General features: G+C 43.8%; 1 protein-coding gene across 1 annotated transcript in view; it reads right to left on the reverse strand.

The window, feature by feature from the left end:
* Positions 1-24452, reverse strand: part of TG (thyroglobulin) — a 287674-nt gene that overhangs the window by 124603 nt on the left and 138619 nt on the right. The window contains exons 36-37 of the mRNA XM_011977089.1: positions 5221-5355; positions 3564-3728 (exon numbers count right to left, since the gene is read on the reverse strand). Of these exons, the coding sequence (XP_011832479.1) occupies positions 3564-3728; positions 5221-5355 (300 nt within the window). The remainder of the gene's footprint in view (positions 1-3563; positions 3729-5220; positions 5356-24452) is intronic.

The following is a 24452-nucleotide window of genomic DNA, read 5'->3' on the forward strand; positions in this document are numbered from 1 at the left end:
AAAAAAAAAAAAAAAAAAAAAACACTTTTAGGACTTTTGGATTTCAGAATTGCAGTGTAGGGCTCACAGGCCCACATTTACATTTCATTAGTGAGGGAATAGATGTAGAGGTGGAGGCCTAGGGCCTGCTAGGATCACAGATGATATAGGGTGATGTAGGATTCAAAGCCACACCTTTCTCAACCCCAGCTCTGACCACACCCCATGCGCAAAAGGTTGGAACCAGTTCAGAGCTTTGCCTCTCTCTGCGTCACGGGTGACGTGGGTGCCCCAGCCTGTGAGGCCATCCCGCCCATTTTTTCATGTCCAAATCCCTCCTTGTCCACAAGGCCAACACTGGTGCCATCTGCCATGCTTCCCACCCCGCTCCGTGCACACTAATCGCCAGCGACATTCATCGGTTTCTCTGTAGCCCTATCTGGTTTCCTTGATGACATTTTCTTTCATTCATTGGTTGATCCGGCAAACTTTTGTTGGGCCCAGGCTCAGTGCCAAGTACTGTTTTCAGGAACTTAAGACAGGCCTGTCTGATGCCACACAGGACTCAAAGCCCTGCACAAAGGAAGCAGTGAACACTCATGGAGAGATACCTCAAGTGTGTGTGAGAAGTCTCTTATTTCTGACACGTAGATTTGGTCTGCTCAACTCCACTCTCGGCTGATTGAAAGACAAAACCTTTTTGCTTTCTCTGCAGCTCCTTCTATAAAAATCTGTATCTATTGCAGTGGTGACTAAACAAGACAGTGCAGAGAGGAGGCAGACAGACCTGCAGACAGACCAAGAGGTGGACAGGCAGACAGAAGTCCATCTACTCTGCAGGAGCTTTGCATCGTATAGAGATTCTTAACTGGAAGTAATTTTGCCCACAGGGGACATTTGACGACATCTGGAGACATTTTTGGCTGTCACAGGGGTCAGGGAGAGATGCCACTGACATCTGGTGGGAGAAGCCAGGGCTGTTGTTACACATCCTACAGTAGGCAGGACAACCACTGCTCCCACACATATACAACAAAGAATGCTCCAGCCCCAAATGTCAGCAGGTTCTGAGGTTGAGAAGCCTGGGTATCATGTCTGTCCTTGACTTCCAGGTCACTGAGTGTCACCATGGTGAATTGGTTAAGGAGTCAAGCAGATCTGGGTTTTATGCTTATGGAACAGCTAGTTATTGGAAAAATTTTACAGTCTTTCTGCCTATGAAATGGGAACAGTGTCTCCTACAACACAACAATGTCAGGAATAAATAATAATACCTGTAATGTTCCAAGCCCAGTGCCTGAAAAATGGCAGAAATCCAACACATAAGTAAATGAATGAATGAATGAGTGGAAGGAAAAAAGGAAGGAATTGGTGGGGGTGGGGGGGACACAGGAAGAGAAAAAAAGAGAAAGAAGAAAAAAAGAGCAAATGAAGCCTTCTCTGTTGCAGAAACATTGGAATATGAGTTAGAACTCAAAATGGAAACTTGTGCTGGAAAGGAACAGTTGCTGTTTTTTAATCTGACTTTAATCACAAATCAAGGCTGATGTTACTCCCACAGTTCCTCCTCGCAAAACTTCCTGTCACAATCATAAATCAAGGGGTCTTGGGCAAGCACTCAGGACTGTGGCTGCTGAAGTGCTGGAACCTCATTCTACTATGCAGCAAACAACCACATTTTATGTACGTGGCATCATCCACAGGCGGGAGCAAAGCCAGAACAAATATAAAGGCTGAAGAATTTCCGGGGAATGCAGGCCTCCTTTCCCATGGCAGTGGTATTCAGTCTTCCCTTCAGAGGCTGCCCAGTGAAGCTCCAACTCAATGAGATCAAACATGGGGAAAATGTTAGATGTGAGGTTATCTCTTTCAAATTCTTTAGCAGAAATGATAGATTCTTTCTAGAATACCCACAGAGGCCGCGTGACTACCTGGGTTAAGAAATTATCTGTGGCCATGTGTAGCAGCTGGAAGCAAACAATGTCTGCGTGAAAGTTGAGACACCTGTAGATGCATATGTGCACACATCTTCTTTTGGAAGTGAGCATTTCCTATTGAGTTTTAGTCATGCTGAAGTAATAGAGAAGCAGTCTAATTTGTGTTTTACAGAACTCAAACCTCAATTTAAGTCATTTTTCAGCAGAACTACCACACAAATTGGCTACACTGTTGTGAAATATAGTGTTAAAATCTATAATCCCAGCACTTTGGGAGGCCAAGACGGTTGGATCCCTTGAAGCCAGGAGTTCAAGACCAGCCTGGCCAGCATGGCAAAACCCTATCTCTATTAAAAATACAAAAATTAGCTGGGCATCATGGCATGCATCTGTATTCCCAGCAAGGCATGAGAATTGCTTGAACCCGGGAGGCAGAGGTTGCAGTGACCTGAGATTGTGCAACTGCACTCCAGCCTGAGTGACAGAATGAGACTCTGTCTCAGAAAAAAAATCTACATAGCTTGACTAAATAATATAAATATCCAGATAAAGAGAGGAAAGACTTGCGATTGAAGGCCTGACAGCTCATCACATAGCAATCAAGGCATTCTCAGGTCTGGAAGACACTCTTGTGGTCTGAAGGCTAAGGTTGAGGAGGGGGCGGAAGAGGAAGATATCTCTGGCTTCAAGACAGAACCAAAGGACTGTCAGTGCTCTAGGACAGCATGGGGCCAAATCTGCTGCTACTTGGTTTTGTAAATAAAGTTTTATTGGAACACAGTCACATCTACTGGCTTACATGTTGTTTATTGCTGCTTTTATGCTATAATAGCAGCTGATTAGTGTTAACAGAAAAGTATGGTTGTAGAACCTTGCTCTAGAAGACAAGATGGCAGATGTGGCTAACAACTTAGCAGTCAATAATTTCATTCAATAAACATGTCTAGTTGGGGAGGGGCTCCCCCTAGATGCCCAGTCCCTGTTTCCTGTTCTACAACTCTTAGCGGTCTTACTTAGTGATGGATCTATGGCTGCTCCCTCTTGCCTTGCCTGGAGCCCCAGAACCAACACAGTATCTGACATGTGTTTTAAAACTAAACTCAGCTGGAACAGCTTCTCTCTCCAAAGTGTTTATGATGCGATAGTTAGGCTGCATGGCTTTGTGGGAGAGGATTGCATGTTAAGATAGGTGATCTGGCTCCAAGTTCCAGCTCCATCATCACTAGCTGTGTGAAATCACAGAGTTAACTTAAATTCTCTGGGCTACAGCCTTCTGATTTCTAAGACAGAGATAAAGCCCTTATCCTGCCACCACACAGGATTAGTGTGAGGACCAAATGAGATAAGGCCGGTGAAAGATCTCTCTAAACTATAAAACCATAATAAAAAGTGGGCTCTTTAGTTATTTTACTAAGAAACTCCTCAAAACCAAGATGGCTCTATAACTCAAAGGAATAAATGAATAAAAGTGATACAGAAGTAGGAATTTTTTCTACCTTCCTTCAGTCTACCTCAGGTGAGTGCCACCTAGCCCAGAACTTTGGCCAACAAAAGCCACTGTCCTCCAATTCACCATGTGTTTAAATAGTCCCTTCCAGCCAGGCCCAGTTTCCCAGGATGGCTGCAAAGGCATAGGCTTGGGCTTACCTGGCTTCCGGTAGATGTGGGTGGCCTCTTCACGAAGCAGAAGTCGGCAGTTCTGGCCCTGCAGACTATATGTGCAGCTGTGAGTATCAGCATAGAACATACATCTCACAGCCCCAGGTTGGGTCTGCAGAGTGGTGATGAGACAGTCCTCATGTTGGGAACATTCTGCAGAGAAGAGGGAGAAGAGTGATGCTTGGGCCTCAGAGATGTTACTTCACTCATGCATCCATCCAGTCATCCATCTAACCATCCACTCATCCACCCTTCCATCCATCCATCCTACTATCCAATCATGCATCCATGAATCTATCTATCTATCTATCCATTCATCCATCCACCCACCCACTCATCTACTCTTCCATCCATCTATCCTTTCATCCAAACATGCATCCATGAATCCATGAATCCGTGAATCCATTCATCAGCCATGCAATCACTCATTTATTTGAGCACTACAATAAATCCTAAGCACTGTACCAGGGGATGGAAATAAAATGGTAGCAATGGGAAATCCAACCCTCTGATCAATCTACTTTCCATGCAGCATTAAGGTCTTTTTTGTTTATTTAATTTATAAATGTGCTCTTGTTATTTCCCTGCTTAATATATCTCCATGGCTCCTCATGGGCTTAAGGATTATCTCAAACAAGGGTCTCCATACTGCCGGCTTTATCTTCAGCCCTGTCTTCCTCTTCTGTCCTTCAATGCCTCCTCAGCTGGCACCATACCGACTGTTCCACCAGGGACCATGCCCTTTCCCACGCATGTCAAGTTCTGCACTAGACAATTTAAACTATATGACACTCAGTCCTAAGAACAGTTCTGAAAAAGTGCTGTTTCATTTGATCGGTCAGGTTGTTGACAGCCTAACAGCCCTATGCATACCTCAATTTCTGTGAATGGTACCACCCAGACATGTGCAGTGCATAACCTGCATATCTGTACATGGTGGTCCAATCTGCAAGATATCCATAGCTTTGTGAATATTATTATCCAACCTTGCAGAGAAGGAGATTCATGGAATTCATAGAACCTCAGAGGGGGTTAAAATCTTGGCAAGGGTATAAATATTATCTGATGTCTGCCTCTTTCAGAAGCTAAAATTCTGTGTAGAACATTCCCATCAAGTGGTTACCTAGCTTTTGTTTAAATACCAACAACGACCAAAAACTCTCTAAAGGAATTATGCATCTGTGGGCAACTTTGCCTATTAAAAAGTTATTCAACTGCATTGAAAAATGTCTCCTAAAATTTGAGTTTTACCAAAACAGTAGCTCTTAGCTGTATCCCACTGGCCAGACAAGTGTACTTCCTCCTCACCACAACAGCCCACCTGCTATCTGGGGTCAGCTGCCAGAGCTGCCATGCATGTGCATCTTTTCTGCCTCAGACTAACCCACTAGATCCTTCTTCTGATCTTCCTCTGACCTGGGTTTATGTCCCTGCTCTTCTGGCTGGCATATTCCCTTGGACACCTTGGCTGCCCTGTGGAGTAATGAGGAAACTTCACCCAGGTCTTCTTCCCCAGGTTAATCCCTTACTTCCAAGCATCCCAGGTTACTGTGGTGTCTCGTGTGTTTTTCTAAGGTGAGGATCTTGAGCAGCACTTGCGTGAGGTTTTGTCCCACCCTACCTGGGGGTTGGAAACTCCCCTTACCCGACAAACAGAGGTCTCGGACAGCAGAGAAATTGCTGGTGGCAGCAGTGCTGACATGGGCAACATCAAAGTGCCTAATGGATGGATCAACAACCACTGAAGAGAGGGCCAGGGACTGCCACGAGTCCAGAGAGACTAGGAGAGAAGGCAAGGGACAGTTACATGTAGTTGTCACCTGGTGAGTAATAAAGACAGCCGTGTATTACCCAATATCCCCAAAGGCAGCCTCAGGGGCATCCTCCTCATGGTCTCCATTCCTGTGCAATCCTATAGCTTGATCCGTCTTTCCATTCTACAAGTAAGTGTTCATTACATTATTAATGAGCCAAACTCTGTGCTCAAGCCTAGGAATACAAAGGTTGAAAACAGAACGAAACAAACAGAAAGCATGGCTGTTTCTATTAAGCAGCTCATAGTAGAATAGGATAGAAGTTGAGAAGAAAAGAAAAACATTATGACATAATTGTTACAAAGCAACAGTTAGAATAATACCAGGTAATAACGATACTAACAGACATACCAGGTTAATCATGTGGTACTATGTTCAGGTCTTTACAGACACTATATCAGTTGCTATCAGTTGCTTTCTGTAGGGGACACTGTGGGGTGCCCTCCAGACCCCCTGCAGGACTGAGACCCCACCGCAGGACCAAGGCTCTCATTTCCCTAACTGTTGTTAAGCTGATGGCTGGCAGCTCCCAACTGAGTCTCTCTCCAAGAATTGCCTTTGATCTAAGAGAACTGCCTCCCCTTCCCCAGAGATAGCCTGCATCCCAACACTGTCCATGTGGGTAGACAAAGGTTTGGACCCCCAGCCTCAAGACGGAACAAATCTGAAGGGCCAGCCTAACTTTAGAGCTCACTGGAAGATCAGTGGGGCGATCATTTGATTTGCATCAAAGTTCTTCTTCCTCTGGCCAATCCTGCCCCTCACTTCCTTCTATATCCCAAGCACACTCTGCACCAAGCTTCTTGCATGCAAATCTCCATCTGAGAGTCTGTTTCTCAGAAAACCCCAGTGAAGACATCTTCCTTTAAATATGAAGAAAATAAGACACAAGAGGTTAAAATGACCAGCTTGTGAGGGCACTGTTCCTGCTCAGTGGGACAGGATTGGAGCTGGCCTTTCTATCTAGTGAAGCTTGTGCCCTTCAACTGCTCTCCGGTGCTGCCTCCCCAGTCCTGTACATAGGACATGGCTGTCTCAACACAGGGGAGGGAAGCACAGGTGTAGCAGCCACAGAGATGGCTCGGGCAGAGATGACGAGGTGAGCTCGTCCCACCTGGTGCAAGGGCCATGCCCAGAGCCAGACTGAGTGAGGGGGATTCTGAAGAGTGGGCTTAAGTTTCCACTTAAGTTTCCACTGAGACAAAGGACTGTGAGTCTAGTCAATGGACGTATCATACTTTCCACAAATAACACTGAAGAGTCTGAAAGGCTGCCTCCCAAGATAGGCTTCCATGATCATTTGGAAGTGCTGATTCCAGAACACCCCTGGAGAGATGTTCAGTGGGGCATCAGTGATCATTAATAAAGAAAATATCTCTCTCTCTCTCTCTAACATACACACACTTTCTTGCTTCTTTTGTGTTTTCTTCTTTCCTGTTTTCTTGCTTCTTTTCCCAGAAGACCACAGTAGTGTGTCCTTTAATAAATATTTGGTAGCATTTACCTTGTGTTAGCAGAACACTATGGCGATCTCGAGCATAGGATTTTGAAGGTTACAAACCATATTCACTTCATCATCATGTTTGATCCTGACAGCACCCAAATGGGGGGTTGGGTAGGGGCTCTAGTGCCTCTTTCACAGATGAGGAGTCAGAAACTCAGAGAAGTTATATGACATTTTTCAGAACATGGAGCTGGAAAATAACTAGGCCAGAACAGAATTAGACATCTTGGCTCTAAGTCAATGCTCCTCCTATCCCGTCTGAGTTTCCTACGTAGCTGAGCACCTTTTCCAGAACATGATCCCCAGGTATGAAAGGGTCTTTGCCTTTGATAACACCATGCTCTTAGCTATACAGGGAAGCTTCTAATTTTTATCTTAAACCTGTCTTTGACAACCAGCACATTGGTGGAGAGTTCACTAAAATTAGACTGGTAAATAAAGTAGCAAAACAATCTAGTGCCATGTTTTGGTTGCTCAAGCTGCTATAACAGAATACCATAGACTGGGTGGCTTAAACAACAAACATTTATTTCTCACAGTTTTGGAGGCTGGAAGTTTGAAAGCGGGGACCAACATGATTGGGTTCTTGGTGGGGGCCCTCTTTCTGGTTGATGGATAGCTGTCTTCTTGCTGTATCATCACATGGCAGAGAGCAGAAAGAGCAAGCTAGCCCTCTGTTGCCTCTTCTTAGAAGGGCACCAACCCCGTCATGAAGGCTCTCCACCCTGATCAGCACCCAAAGGCCCCACCTTTTAACAACATCCCACTGGAGGTTAGGGTTTCAACGTATAAATTTGAGGAGGATGCAAGCATTCAGTCTATGACATGTCTATACTTTTTTACATAAAAACAAGAAAGAAAAAATAAGGGAGAGAAAAGATTTATCCAGAGAAGTTGCCAAATAATGTAACCAGTTTCACACAGGCCTGGCAAGAGGAAGGTAAACCTCCATACTCTGTCCTGGAGCAGTGGGTACCATCCTAACACTCAGGAGCTGAGTCTTCCTGAACTTGGGACCTGGCTTGACTGCAAGAGATGCTGGGTTTTCATTTTCTTAAGCATCCTCCACATGTTGCTATTTTCATGGTCAATATAAGGGGCATTTTTGCAATGGCACCAAACTGAGCTGCATATTTTTAGAGAGTGAGAACACTGCAATTTTAGAGAAGCTCTATGAAAGGGTTTTAGGGATAGACTCACCAATTATGGTCTTAAAATGGAAGCTTTGGCCACACTCCGTGTTTAGGTTGATGTCTGGGAGAAAGCACTATAATTAAAGAGTGAATTTCATCTCCGAGTGAAAGCCAGTTCATCTGTCGCCATTCCAGGGCCCGGAGCCAAGTCCTGCCATGCCCTCCACCTGCCACTGTCCCCAGGCCTGCATGAACCCCTGGAGGAGCCACTGCTTTTGTGCAGAATCCAACATCTGGGAGGTCCACAAGCATCTCATGAAAATTCTGAGAACAAACTCTTTGTGGAGGCAGAATGATGATGAAGCAGGAAAGTTGGGGCTCTTGGTAGCATTTTGTGAGAGTTTACTATTTGCTAGGAACATGCAACACTGCTGCATTTAGTATTCATGATAACCAATGAGGTGGGTACTGTCACTGTCCAAGTTTACAGACAAGGAAACAGACGGTCCAGTAATACACCGTTTTGCTTAGCCAATCGGCTTAGCCAGTGTTAGCATGGCTAATTAAGTGGGTGCCAGCTAGGGCTGGAGCCAGCTCTTGCAGGTACAGAACCCAGAGTTAGTACATCACAGACTTCCCCTCCAGAGGAATGAGGTGGTAGCAGCTTCCAAGCTCACCCAAAGTGTCTTTTCCTAAAAAGCAGAGTCTATGGTTTATTGATTCATTTTTATTTTTTTCATTTTTCTATTTTTAGTTCATAGATTGCAATGCTAGTGTCATTTATTTTAAAATATAATCTCTCATTTAGTTCAAAATGTATGCTTATTGCATCATAAGTACTTATCTATAAGGGAATTTATTTTGGTGGGTGTTTCTCCTTTTCCATAAATTTCTTTGCAGATCCTGGCTCTACCCCCATCCTGCTTAAACCATAGTCACTCTGTATTTTATCATCAAATGATGAAAGTCTCCCCACATTATTTTGTTTTATAAAAGATCTCCTTGGATATTCATTCTTTTGGATAAAATTTACCATTTCAATGTTCGAGAAAACTCCATTAGGTTGTTACTTGGAATGATCTCAAAGTTAAACACTAATTTTGAGAGAAAAAATTTTAATTTGAATGTTCTTTAATAGCATTCTTAATATTTGATGCCATTAAAAATAGAATGTGGTATTATTCCATTATATTTTCAAAATGGTTATTGTTGACATAGAGAAAAGCTATTTAGTTATGTGTTTATATTTTCTAACAGGACACCTTACTAAACTCACCATCAATAAAACTCACAGATGTGGGTGAGACAAAACTGGTTCAAGATATTCTATCCTCTTAGTGGGGTATGGGCCCCCTTTATTGACCCGGAGTGGCCACCTAGACTGCTTTGTCTAAAGATTCGACTAGAAGATTCCTAGTTTTCTGTCACAATACTTCAGGCTCCCTTGACACTACTTTCCTTAATAATAAAAAAAAAAAAAAAAAAAGAACTTCTAAATTAGACATCTTTCCAATAAATATCTCATTAATATATGCCTATGCCTTTAATTGTCTTTAATTCCATCATAAAAATTATAAACTCAAGTCCTGTTTTTATAGTCTAAAATTATAAAGTTCTATCCTTGTCTAAAATTATAAGTTTGAGTTCCATCCTAAAACAAATCCTGATCAGGGTAGAGTCCCAAATAAAATTTAGACTTGAGTTCTCCAAAAATGAAGCTAACACTAAAACTCTGCATCCACTAAAATACTCAATCTGGTCTAATTCTAGTTTTTGTTTGTCTATCTGGCTATATTTTTGGTCTATGTAACAATATTTGGCCCAAGAAAAATTAAAGACTTTAATGGGCACAACAAAAGCCTTGTAAAAAAATCTCCAAACTAATTGATCTACATATTCAATGGAAACAAAAGGACTCCATAAACTTAAAAAAAAAAAAATTAAAAACACATAAAAAAACGTACAAAGTCAACTCTTGTGTTTTCTTCCATCCCCGTCTCTCCTCCCCCTTCTCCAGGTCTTACTCCTCCTTCCAGCTCCACTCCAGTCCCATGACATTTCAGATTTAGCATAAAAACAAAGTACATAATTTTAAAGGCCTAAATTTAAAAGGCTCTGTCTTTTAAACTCTGCCTGCTTTACTAAACTCTTGCAATAAAAAATAAACCATCCCAAACTAAAACAACAAAACACCAGACAGCCAGCTTCCAGTCAACACCCCAACAAACATCTCCCTGGGTGACAGGAGTTTACTTAAAAAAAATTAACATGAAAAGGGCCAAAATAAAATTCTCAAACTTTAAAACGTGTCAGGTTTTCTGAGATTCCAACCAACTACAGGTTATGGCCCATTGTAATACACATTTTAAAACCACAGGCCAAATCACATTAAAAAATTCAAGACTGAAATCATGATTCAAAACACCTACAACTAAAAAATTAACATTTCGTCTTTTAAATTATTTGTCTATCTAGTTTTTCCTGTTTAAGTCTACCGACTTTTCTACTAATATCAAAATAAAACTGACTATTCATAATATTAATAGGCTGTTTGTTGCATGGTTACTTTGAAAACAGTACCAAAACTACGTTCCGGTCTAGCAAGTATATGCCTCCACAGGGCTGTAGTTTGGGAACCTGTGATATTAACTAAGTCAGCTGTGTATATTTGTTCTTTCAATTGTGTATTCATTCAACAACTGTTTACAGACCTCCTTTGACACTTCAGGACTGTACCTGACAGCCAAAGGTGGCAGCCTGGAAAAACAGTCTAAGAAGCCAAAACAAGACGATTCTTACCATCCATCGTAGTTCTTGAACTTGGGTGAGCATCAGATTCTCTTGAGAAATGTGACAAAAATTCCAAAGTCCAGGCCCAGTTTTCACGTCAAAGAGCCTGGGCCTCTGTAGTCTATTAACTTTCCTGGTGATTCTCACACACATTCAAGTTTGAAAATGACTGTGGTCTCTAAGATATCCTTTTTGGTTTTGGTTTTGTTTTGGCCATGGTTGCTGGAGACACAGCTTAGGCTAGTGAAGAGACAGTTCTGAGTTCTAAACCTCACTCAGCTTGACATGTTGTCCTCAGGCAAGTCCCTTAACTACTCTGAGCAACTCTAATCTTAAAGATCTTTGGGTTACGTATTGCCCCTGTTCATGGTCTCTAATAAGCATAACGCCTCTCAGTAGATGACACATGGACCATTGCCTTTGTGGGGTAAATTAATCCATCAGCACCTTTGCTCTGAGGCCCTTGGATCCAGGCCTCAGGAAAGGAGTCCTTTTCCTCCAGCGCAGGGAGAAGATGGAGTAGGAGGGAGCGGTGAGCCAAGAGGAAAGCCAAACAGGTTGGCTCCTGCAGAGTGACTCCTGCCTGGTAAGAAGAGATGCCCCTCCATGCTCACTGGCATGCTCCTTAGTGGTATGAGACCACACAGGCCTCTGTGCACCTCCCCGGGAGCCAACGCTGGTTAGAGAATAACGTCAGGGTCCCCTTATATTGCCAGAAACCAGAGAAGAGTTGAATACACCCAGCAGCTGACACTAACAATTGGCTATGAGTGTATGTCAAAAATGAGACACAGTAAAGCAGCCAGATCACGCTGTGTGACTTTGGGCAAACCACTCCCCTTCCCTGAACCTCAGTTTCCTCACCTGTAAAATGGGGATATTAAGAGACCGTCTCTCCTAGGGTCATAACCACAAATGAATGAGTTACTAGATGTGAGCTGCTGCCCAGGGGAAATACTCAGCAAACAAAGCCACCCTCACCATCTCTGGGTCAAGCTACTTGGCTCCTGATGCAGTTTGGACACCGTCATTTCAAAATGATGGGGCTCTCAGTCTGGATGGAAGTACCAGGGGTGTTCTTTAAGGGGCACAGGAGCCCAAACTACTGCCAGTGATATCCCCACCGAATATCTCACTCCTGACTTCCACCTGATCCCTCCTCCCCTCGTCCCATTGTCCCCCTGTCCCCCTGTCCCAGGGCAGCTTGCTTCCTGCCCAGGAGGGCCTCCACAGTCTCTCACCTCCTGTGTAGTGTGTCTGCCACTGCCATGGGCAGGGCCTCAGTTTGCGCGGGAAACTTGCTGCTGAATTGCAGCAACATCTATAAACATCAGCGTTTCAAGGTTTCACGAGCTTAGCATGTCCCAAAATGAAGCCATTACTGTCCCCCAGTGCTCCTTTTCACTCCTACATCGTGTTCTTTCTTTCCTCAGGGAATGTTTCCACTACTCGCTCCATTGTCCAATCCAGAAAACCTATCATCCTTGCTGCCTCCTCCCAGTGGAGTCTACGTGCTCAGCCCCTCTGGGAACTGTCTTTTTCTTTTCCACCTGGTTCTGGCCTCATCAGTTTCACTGCAGTTACCACGTAGGCTCCAAACAAGGGCCTCCTGATCATGAGTCTCAGTCCGCTCAGGCCATTCTCATGCTGGTGCTGGGATAATCATTCTAACATCGCATCTGGTCATAGCACTCACCACTTATAGTCCTCTAGGGTACCAGGCCGACCTGTGGTTGGCAGGGTCAGTCACTCCAGCTGCATTGCAACCCTCCACTTCTACAGGGTGGTCCTGGGTGCCCCCTACTCTCACCCACTCACCAAACACAACACACAATCAGAAGTGAAAACAATATCGATATACTATGTAATTTCAGTGACTTATGTTAACTCGCATTGATCTTCATAACAGAGGGGTACACTGAGGCACTGGAGGAAAGACCACAGGATACTCCCCCAGATCATAGACACACCACCTAAGGTTACAGAGGCATCATTCAAGGTCACAGACGCACCCCCAGGGTTACAGAGGCACCCCCAAGGTTATAGAGGTAGCCCCAGGTCACAGGGCAGAACTCAGCTGAGGTCCTACCAGCAGGGCACAGGGACTGTGCTTTTCTTCTGCTGTGCTATAGTCTTGGACCTCCTCATTGAGGTGGTAATTGACAGATCAGCCCTCATTCCCAGCAGCTAATAGGCACCTTCCCAGCCCTTATCCAGCCCCACAGCATGGTGGTTAAAGGCCTTGGTGACTCTTTCAGTGAGCACGAGTAGCTCACCAGCAGGCCCTATGACCTTGGAGGAGAATATGCCCTTGGAAGTAAGAGGCCCTGCCCCTTCCATGGGCAGAAGAGCAACAGTGGCCCTGAAGGAAGAAAGACTCATCAAGGTCACACAGCCTTTTTCCTCTGTTACCAGATAGACTAGCAATGAATGCTACTGTCTGTTTAGCAGGCTGGAAGTGCTTGAAAAGTCATGTAAAGATTATCTGGTTCCACCTAATGGTACTCCATTGAGATGAACAGTCCTAACCCTATTTTATAGGAGGGAAAAGTGAGGTTCACAGAGGGCCACTGACTTTGCCCAAGACCAAACAGCTGAAAGGCAGCAAGTCAGTATTTGCACCCAGGACAGCCCTATGTGGTGATATCCCGCTGCAAAACAGAGCTGCTGGGGGGACAGGGGCAGAGGAGAAGGAAGGGTCTGGGAGGGATGATGGGGCAGCAAAGAGGCAGGAGGCAGCTTGGGTCACCCCACAACCTGGAGGCAGCACGGCTGCAGCCTCCGCATGGGCGGGCCTCTGGGTGACATGGAGGCACTTCTATTCCTTTCTAGAAAGCACCATATCCCCTTTTTTAAAGCTTAATTTTTATTTTTAACTGACAAATTATAATTATACATATTTATGGGGTATAATATGAGGTTATGATATGTGTATATGATGCAGAAGAATACTTTTTTGAGATCTATTGCACAGCACAGTGACTATAGTTAACATATTGCACATTTCAAAACTACTAAGAGAATCAATTTCAAATGTTCTCACCACAAAAAAAAAGTATCCGAGGGATGGATACGTTCATTTGATTGATTTAATCATTCCACAATGATTCCCTTTTTCAATGGATACTAAGTAGGAAAAAAGTTATGCTAGAATATATTTGAAATTTTCCACTGATAGAGAATCATTTTTAATTCTCCTTCCTTCCTTCCCTCCTTCCTCCCTCCTTCCTTCCTCCCTCCTTCCTTCTTTATTTCCTTTCTTCTCTTTGTTTTTTAATTTCTTCCTTCCCAGACATCAAAGGAGAAAATGTTTATTTCAAGGTTTGTTTTCAGCTGTTAAAAACTGCCAAAAAGCCTTTCCGCTGGAACCACCATCTTCCAGTAATTAGCCAAAATGACAAACACAAAGGGAAAGAGGAGAGGCACCCAGTATGTTCTCCCGGCCTTTTGGAAAACATGGAGTTGTTCGTTTGGCCAGGTATAGGTGAGTCTGTAAGAAAGGTGATATTGTCAACATCAAGGGAATGGGCACTGTTTAAAAAAGAATGCCCCACAGGAGTTCCCATGGCAAAACTGGAAGAGTTTACAGTGTTTCCCAGTGTACTGCTGGCACTGTTGCAAGTGAACAAGGGCATGAGTCTTGACAAGAGAATTAATGTGAGTATTGAGCACATTAAGCACTCTGGAAGTCAAGATAGCTTCTTGAAACACATGAAGGAAAATGATCAGAAAAAGAAGCCGAAGAGAAAGGTACCTGGGCTCAACTGAAACGCCAGCTTGCTCCACCCAGGGAAGCACACTGTGTGAGAACCAGTGGGAAGGGCCAGAGCTGCTGGAACCTATTCCCTGTGAGTTCATGGCATAGTAGGTGTTAAAAAAAAGTAAAAGACCTCGGACTGTAAAAATGTTTCTCTTCATTGAGTAGAAGTGTGATGTCCTCTCCCCCAGAGAAATATTTAAAGCGAATTTTAATTGTGTCTGAATTTATTGTGTAATGTCTTCGCTATTCAAATTTAATGTATTTCTTGCTGAAAGATGTGAAGTGGCTTATTGAGCAACAAATTAATTGCTTAGAAAGTGGCCAGATATTATTTATGAAATGTTTGTACTGGTTTAAAGATAGCCCCATTAAATCATCATGGAAGAAATAAAATAATTTACATGAAAAATGGCCAAAAACATTACACATCACTGTGGGGCTACATGCACCCCGCAGGCAGAGGTCTGCCGCTCGCTGGCAGGTAACCACAGGTGAGCTTCTGCTCTGGCCATTGCCTTTCTCATTTGAAAAACAGGTGGAAAGTGCCTCCAAGCATTTTTGTATCAGATCCAAGGGCAGAAATGTCAAACGGTAGCAAATGTCTGACACTGTCTCCAAAGTTAAAATAATCACAGCCCCATCCCATTGAGTATATAAAAAGATCACATGACTTTCTTAGAACTCATCAAGGATAAAGATAACAGTGAGTCTAAGCTCCAAGGCATCCAAAAGCCTTCAGGATCCTCACCCTTCTTCTCGCAATCAAAACCAAGAGGAATTTCTCTCAGCTCCTCAGTACTCATCAAGTGATTGCTTCTGAATATGGAACAGCTGGGAAATAGAAGAGGCGGTTTCCACACCTGCACAGGCTGGCTGGGGTAAACCATGATATTCTGAAACTTTCAGGCAGGAAAAGCCTTTCAGGCCCCAGAAAACCTTCATGATCCCTGTGATATGCAGAATAGAAGCGACTGGAAGCTGCCTTGGAGGCCTGTATGGACACAGGGCACTTGCTGGAAGGAAGAGCCCAGTGCACATCTCAACCTGTCGTCATCGGACGGAGACCACATTGAGATATCCTGCTTTCTCACCAGAGACCATTATTCAAGTGAGAACCACGTCATAGTGGCCTATATTTGTCCTTAACAGCATTTATCAAAGACCAGATGTTCCTTTAATAACAGAAGGAAAAGAAGACAAAATAAAGACACCCTTGTAATTTTGTGATTATTTGCAGAATGAAAATGGGAGGAGAGCTGCTGGTTGGTTCAGCATTTCTCCAGGAGAAATTCTTTACACTTGCAGCAGACACCCCTGGGCCTCTTTTAACATTCAAAACCCTAGAAAAATACCCAGACATCGTGACCTCTCCATTCAGCCCCAAATACCTACTTTTGAGCTCTTCAGTGAGCACACTTTCATCTTTAACTCTGCAACTCAGTGCTTAGCAGACGAGTGACAGTAGGTGTCATGGGTTGAACTGTGTCCCCCCAAAATTCATACATTGCAGTCCTAACCCCTAGGTCCTCAGGATGTGACCTTATTTGGGATAGACTCTTAACAGACATAATCAAGTTAAAATGAGTTCATTAGAGTAGGCCTTAATCCAATGGTGGTCTGGCGTCCTTATTAAAAAGGGAAATTTTGACAGAGACACTTGCACAGAGGGAAGATGTAGTGAAGAGGTGCAAGGAGAGGGTGCCACCTACAAGCCAAGGGGAGAGGCTGGGGACAGATCCTTCCCACAGGGATCTTGGAAGGAATCAACCTTGTCTACACTTTGATCCCAGACTTGCAGCCTCCAGAGCTGTGGGAAAATGATGTCTGTTGTTGAAGCTACTCAGTTCGTGGTACTTCATTATGGCAGCTGCAGCCAAGTAACAGAATGAGTGCGCACTCAGTGAGAGCATCCACTCACTGATTCACAGAGGGCCTGCTCTGCCCCAGTGCTGCTCTCCAGCATAAAATGCTCATCATACTGATTCTTCCCACCCTATCGCATGCACATATTCAAATGGCTCATAGGGTTGAAATATCTCCTGTATGAAGCGGCGCAGACAGAATGCGATGTGCTCCATGTGCTGTCTCCTTGCATCCACTTGCAGCTGTCCGATGTGGCTCTTCTGGTCACTCCTGTTCTAAGAGGTGGCATTGCACGTTTTAAGGAAGGACCACTCTGGGACACTGCCTGGCCAGATCCCAGCTCTGCCTCCTGCCAGCTCTGTGACTTGAAGTAAATTATACTCTAAGTCTTAATTATTGGTCTTTTGTTTTAAATTGTGAACAGGAACAGTTTTACCACCTGAACTGTAAAGCAGAGCTTCTCATACAGCAAGAGTCACAGTTTGCTACTGATCCTTCCAGCCTGTGCGAGGGCAAGGGGTGGAGGGAGCTAGGGTTGGTCCCATCTTCCCATCTGCTTACCCCAATGAGTCATGCGGTTGTCAACATCTCCTGTGTGTGCCACGGCATGATAAATCAGGAAGCTCTGGGCACAGGCTCAAGGCTGAATGGAGCCATGCAATGCCTGCAAACTGCTTGGCACTGCCACACTCACTAACATTTGTTAAGGATTTGACCTCCCATACATCAACCTGCAGAGCCTGAGCTCTCGCCACTGTCTGCATTGTTGAATGCAAGATGGCATCCTTGCCGTCACTTGTAAAACAGGGCTTTTTCAACCAAAATTTAATATTAAGAGTGAATATTAATAATAGTGATGTTACAGTTGCTACCCCCTCATCTTCCTGGAAAGAAATGCTGTCACATCAAGATGGTCCCACAGGGGGATGTAGGTCTGGTTGTGTGACCCAGGAGGACCAGAAAAGACCCACATAAATGATTGAGGGACACGGAAGGAAGGACAGAGAAGATGCAAGCCTTCAGGACAGGGGTCAGTGAGCTTCTCCTGTAAAAAGCCAGATAGTAAATATTGTAGGCCGCACCAGCCACATTTGTTCCCAGCTGAATATTCTTCTATTTTTTTGCACCCCTTTAAAAATGTGATAGGACCATTCTTCACTCCTAGGCTACACAAAAACAGGCTGCAGGCTGCAGGCTGCAGTTTTCTGACCTCTGACCCAGAAGGCAGATATGAGACACAGCATGAACCCAGTCATTATGCACCTCAGTGGGTGGGGAGTCCACACATGTGAACCAAAAATCCTACTGGCAGCTTGACAGGGAGTTTGTGTGCTTTTTCCAGGAATAAGGAGCAATATAAGGGATGCCATCTGGAAGGCAAAATATTGTAATTTTATGACCTGCTGATAGTGGTCCTTCCTAACTGGGGAAATGAATGTCCTTTTGCAAAATAACGAGGAGAATAGATTCTAGTTTTTAAAAAAATTATTCTTATTTGATAGGATGAAAGGGCAGTAACCACATACCTTCCCCTAGTCAAAAAGCAGAATGCCAGCCCACCTGTCCTCTCTGCACCATCTTGGTCTTTCTCACACTGGTCCAGACTACTGCTCACCCTTCTCTCTGAAACCAACTCACGTTGTTGCACTGCTACTCCCTGAACCTGTCTCATCCTTCCCCAGCCTTCTGTGTCCCAGAAACCAGGGTCCTTACCATGACTGTAATGTCCCCTCCTTCACTCTGGGCCACAGTCCTGGTTCCTGGGATCCCAACCCTCTGACAATGAAAACTTCTAGTCCTTCTCATGATCCTTAACTGAGAATGCCTGGTGATTCTCCCATACTCCTCAAGTCCATTGCCACTCCAAATCCTGCTAAAATCCTGAGTGGTTTCATCATCTTAGGGAGAGTAGAAGCCCGTTTGAAACTCTGGTCTCAGTTTCTTGTCTGCTTCAATACCAGAGACCTTCATTTCCACCCCATTACAGCCAATTGCCTCCATGATCACACCCCAAACCCTGCCATGGCAATGAATTCCATCACCATTTAAATTGTAGTTTTCCTAAGCAAGCACTTGCTGATATGGACCACAGTTTCCTTTCTTTCCAGCACATTCACACTTTAGCCCACTCACACCAGCTCTTTAATTTCCCTGTGATTTCTATTCTCCCACTCACTCCATGGTATCCATCCTCACTGGTTCATCATCCAACCAAGACCTCCCATTGGTCCATTATCTCAGCTTCCCTTTGAGCAATGTCCTCAATTCTCTTCCTCCCAATGGGACTAACCCAATGGGCTGTCTTTCCCTGCAGCTTGTCTCAGTCTGCTGAGCATGGCCGAAGAAATTTCCCATGGCCACAGCTGAACACACAGGTGCCTTTACAACTTGTGGACCTTCAGCTTCAACTGATCCCTGGCACAGTTTGATCAATTGGTCCCCTCTCTTCCATTCCTTGCAGCCACTGTTTTCAGTGCTTGCCATTCTCAGGCCTAGACCTCATCCATCCCCTTCTGCTCTCATCCAGTGCCTGACTTCTGGCCTCCCAGAGCAAAGAGGGGCCATCTGTCAATATCTCCTTCAGCTTCCTTCCCCCTCACCCCCTCTATAAGCCATTGCATCTTTCCCTCTTGATTTCTCCTAATACAGAAGAAGGGTGTCCGTTGGAAGTCAATCCTTCCATCTGTGCTCTAGAGCTCATTCTTCCTCATGCCTTCAGAGGCCTCCATCTACCAATTACCCCCAACCCAGCCCCACTCCCATTCTTCTTATAACTTTAGTGTGTCCCTTGACACCGACACTTTACTTTTTGCGTAAAAACATGCTGAAATATCCCCCTCATAAGAACAACACTTTAACCCAAAGTTCCTCATCTCATGGTCTGGGTTTCAGGTGGCCCATTTCCCTAAAAAATATAGGGAAAATTTGATATATACGGTGGAGCATACTATTTTTAATTCATTGTCACAAGTAGTCTGTAACCGAAACATGATTACCAGCTAATGTTCCACAATTTTTTTTTTTTTTTTTAGCTGTCTATCTTCTTCTCTGACTTTTCATAGCCAAGATGCTTTGGAAAAGTTTGTAGTTTCTACTTCCTCAAATCACTACTGTTGAGTTTCCTTCCTCTTTACTCCACTGAATTTTCTTTCTTTTTTTTTTTTTTTTTTGAGACGGAGTCTTGCTCTGTCGCCTAGGCTGGAGTGAGTGCAGTGGCACAATCTCGGCTCACTGCCAGCTCCATCTCCCAGGTTCACGACAGTCTCCTGCCTCAACCTCCTGAGTAGCTAGGACCACAGGTGCCTGCCACCATGTCCAGCTAATTTTTTAAAACATTTTTAGTAGAGACAGGATTTCACCGTGTTAGCCAGGATGGTCTCGATCTCCTGACCTTGTGATCCGCCCGCCTCGGCCTCCTAAAGTGCTAGGATTACAGGCGTGAGCCACCATGCCCAGCTAATCCACTGAATTTTCAAAGGACTCTTCATGACTAACCCAATGGACATTTCCAGTCTCCATTTTCCTTGAAGTGGTGAATCACATCTCCCTGGCCTGGGTTCCATGATAGCAAATGCCACCAGTATGCCTCCCCTGTCTCCAGCTGCTTTTCCTAGAGTCTCCTCCTCTCCTCAGGGGACTGCCCTTGACCCTTACTCTTTACATCTGACATTCTCCATGAGTGTCCTCATATCCCTACAACTTCAAATACCACTGACATGCTAATGATCACCAAACATAAACAGGCTAGACCCTCTGCCCAAGCTCCACGCTTATATATTCAGTGCTTACTGGACACCTCCAAGCAGATGTCCTCTAAGCTCAGCATGTTGAAAACTGAACACATAATCTCATTGCCACCCACAACCACATTCTTCCACTGGTTCCCCTCTTACATTCTTTATCTTGGAACTGGCACCACCAGCCATGGGGCTGCCCAACTCAAAACCCTAAGTCTTGTCCTTGATTGGTGCTCAAGTGGACTAAATGTTCATCTAGAAAGGACACTACATAAGGAAAGTCTGAATAAATATCATTTTAAGTATAAATTTCAGATTAGAAGTGAATATTCTCCCTGTGGCAAACACACTCCATCTAGGTTTGTAGCAAACAAACAAACAAAAAACACAGTGCCTGAGTTTCCTTGAAATCTATCTCCTGCCCTCTTGCCTACCTCTCCAATTTTATCTCTCATTAGTCTGCTTCCTACCACCCCACTCTCACAGCTGGTAGTCTGTCAACACACTCTGTGTTACATGACTTTGTACACTATTAGTGTGAGCAGCACTACTGACTTACAAAGTTAAGTCAGTTTACTTATAGCATAAATTCATATCATCCTTCAAAACCCAGCTCAGATAATCCACTCTGAAATCCCCTTCTACAGCTGCCTCCTCCCCCACCATCGCCTCTAAATGCCTACTTCTTCTCCTCTAAATGCCTAGATATGTTTACTGTTCCTCTAATGAACTGCATTGCCATTGGCTCATTTTTAAACCTCCCTGTTATATCATGGGCTCCTTGAGATCAAAGACTGTGCTTCAGTTTCACTGATTCTCCAAGACCTATAATAGCAAGCAAAAAAATATTAACAACAGAAAGAGTAATGTGGTTGTAGTTTGCATTTACTAAGTGTTCACTATGTGCTAAACAGGAACAATAGCACTATTTTTTTTCATAAACCACCCTAATCCATAAATATGTATTGAATGAATTAAGTTAATTGATAAAGGAGTAATAGAGTACTAATTTATATCTGTATAAAGATTAAGACTATTATTATTCACATACAACAAAACCTCTGTAAATAATTATTGAGTCAATTAGTTAATAGATTAGTCACATAGGAAGCAAATAATGGGAAGCTGATTTAATAAAATCTCACCTCTACGTGGTGTGTTCTAGTTTATAAAACACTTTTATTTACACTGCAAGAATTAATAATTACATCATCCCATGCCTTAATTACTATCATGCAGAGGGCTGAACTGAGGCTCAGAGGTGCTACATAATATGGCCAAGATCACAACTCGTGACCGGTGAGCCAAACTGCCAGGTATTTCATCCAAACTACTCCCTCTCAATCCCCACTGCCCTACAGCTGCCACCTCCTCTGTATGACTCCGCTGCAGCCTCATAAAGTGGTTCCCTGTGGCTTCTCATTGCAGGCAGAAGTTTCCAAAGACATCTGTAATGGCCCAGCATCTGCTCAGTTTATGAGCTTGTGTGTTGGTGAGTAACCATCTTTCATGTTGCTAACTTCAAAGACGCTTCTAGGGAAATTTCTAACTAAGAAAAAGTCATACACACGAAACCAGACTTGGATCTATATTCCTTCTATGTCCTCACGACAAAGTACTAAGTTCATCCTCAGCAAAATTCCTAGCGAAATTTCAAAGGCTCAGAGTGAATCTGATTTCTCTCTAAGAAGTTTGATTCCCAAAAAGTGGACATCCCCACCAACTTCCCCAAACACAAAAGCTACATGGAGAGAGTACAAGAATTGGGTCTCCTAAGAGCATCTGAACTCTTCTTTCATGGGGTCTCATTCATGATGCTGGGTGCCTGGGCAAAACTTTAGAAATTCTGAGGCACAAATGCATGTGAACAAACAATCTGAGCTAAGCAAAGTGGTTCCAGCACCATGGAGGCCTCCCTTGGGGTGCGGAACAAGGGCATGGGTGAACTGTGGGAACTTGCCGAAGCTCACACAGCTGCCTTGAACACACACTCCCAAGGCAACACCCTTGCCCCGTGTTAGAGACCTGTGTCTGATCTCTGCAGGAGCAGGAGCAGCTGCTGCTCGTTCCATTTATCAAGCACTTGCTATATGTGGTGGGTAGTAGGCTAAGCATGTTACACACAGGACTTTACCCAAATTTCAACTTGTAGGTAATAGGCAACATGGTGAATTCTACCTTAAGGAAACCGGGGCTCAGAGCAGTGCAGTGACTTCCCCTAGGTTATTCATAGAGTAGGAATAGAATTAGAACGGAGATTGAGATCTGCCCACCACCAGGCTCTGTGCTTCCCAGCTTCTGCTTTTGCCCGGGTCCTTCTGCTTGCCTGTGGGTGAGCGATCACAAGAGCAGAAGGGAAAAAAAAACCACATGCTACAGCATAACTGAGCCAATGCTAAGAATTACAAACTTTAAAGGGAAATTTAAAAGACATTTAAGCCAACCCCTCGCACGACAAGAGAACCTTCAACATATTTGAATAGTCCAGTGACAGGGAGCTCATTACCTCAATTTTACTCCATCACAGCAGGATAAACAATGCTTTCCACTATCTGACCCAGCCCCTTCTCTCCTCTTTCCCCATCTCACCTTCCCATGACACCAGGCACTCCATTCATACTGAAGCCCTCACTCCATCCTCTTAAGCTGGGTTCCTCTCACCTCCTGGACTTCATACACTGGGGAGAAGAGGTGGATGCTTCTGTAATAAGTCAAACTGAGTTCCTTCAGGAGGTCAGGGAACTCAGCACACTCAACAGTAAGGGAGAATAAATGAATGCATGACTGAAGGATCATTTTAAAAAACTTTGTGTAGCACTAGCCATTTGTAATATACTATCACTATTTTTAATCAGTGATTAAAATTATTATAAGTCATTAAACTAAGGAAATCTAGTGGGTTGAACTCAGGGATGGTCTAATTCACCGTTAGCTATGTAGAAGGGTCTGAGGGGTCCCAGGACAGGCAACCTGCCTAAAATATTTCCCCCATGTGTTTGGCAAAAGTTCTGAATCTCTGCTCTCAGAATAGAACTGGTTTACCCACTTGTTAAACTGTGAACAACCCTGAGAAAAAGATGTTAAAATATTGATATTTTCACCTTAGCGTCAATAACTTTGTTAATTCCATTTGGTTCAAGAGGCTCCAGGATGGCAGCAGAAAATAAAATAATAAGTAAACAAGGTCCTTCTATTCTTAACAGTTGCCTGTTCAAGACAACTGTTCAGGGGTGAGAAGGAAAGAAAAACCACTTTTTCATCACAGTGTCTTGCCTTGGGATTGTCATTCTAGATGAGAAGCATGGCTTAAGAGCATGTAGTCAGGAGTTCCCCAGAGTGGGCACAGAGGAGTTATAGAGCGAGAGGAAAACAGGGGGGTACCAAACGCCAGCTCCCTCTACCTCACAGTTTTGACTGAGGCCATTTTTGTTTACATGGTTTCTGACTGATTCTAGGCTGAAGGATATCTTCCATAGCTAAGAAGGATATTTTGAAGAAAATATTTAAAGCTAAAGGCTAAATAACCAAACCCAAATGGTAGATTTTCTGTTGGCATATTTTGTTCCTGGCTCTATATCCTTTAAATATAATTAAGCAAATTTTTGATGGACCAGGTACAGAACTGGCACTGTATAGGAGAAAGTTACTGTAGAAAATCCGTACATTTTCTCCATCTTCGAAGACTCTAAGATCTAGCAAGGGTTTAAGACATAATCATTCAGCAAACATTTGTCAAGTGCCTCCCAGACTCACTATGTACAGCTGCACAGATTGTGCATAGCACAACTGCAGGGGTAACATTTACAAAGATTACCTGTGAAAGGACCCCATGAGAACTGGTAGTACATGGCCTAACCCAGCCATACCACCACTGCCAACCTTTACTGAGCATTGAGTACAGCAATTTTATGTATAATATCTCTTTTAAGCTTAAAAACAACCTCTTTGAAGTAGGTACAATCATCTCCATTTTACAGGTGAGACAACTGAAATGCAGAAAGATTCTTTAAACTAGCCAAGGTCACATACTTAAGGAGTGCCAAAGGTAGGGTTCAAAACCTGGCTGCCCAAACTCATTTCCCATGTGGCTTTCAATACTCCACGACCACCCTCACCATTCATTCATTTGTTCATTCTGCTATTCATTCATTTCTTCAACACACATTAATCGATCACGTTTACCTTTAAATACTGACCTAGGTCAAAGTGGAGACTTATATCTATTATTTAAAACCAAATAACTATAAATAAAATAATATTGAGCATCTACTCTATA

Source organism: Mandrillus leucophaeus, unplaced genomic scaffold (assembly GCF_000951045.1).
Source record: "Mandrillus leucophaeus isolate KB7577 unplaced genomic scaffold, Mleu.le_1.0 Scaffold173, whole genome shotgun sequence".
In the NCBI taxonomy this organism is placed as follows: domain Eukaryota; kingdom Metazoa; phylum Chordata; class Mammalia; order Primates; family Cercopithecidae; genus Mandrillus; species Mandrillus leucophaeus.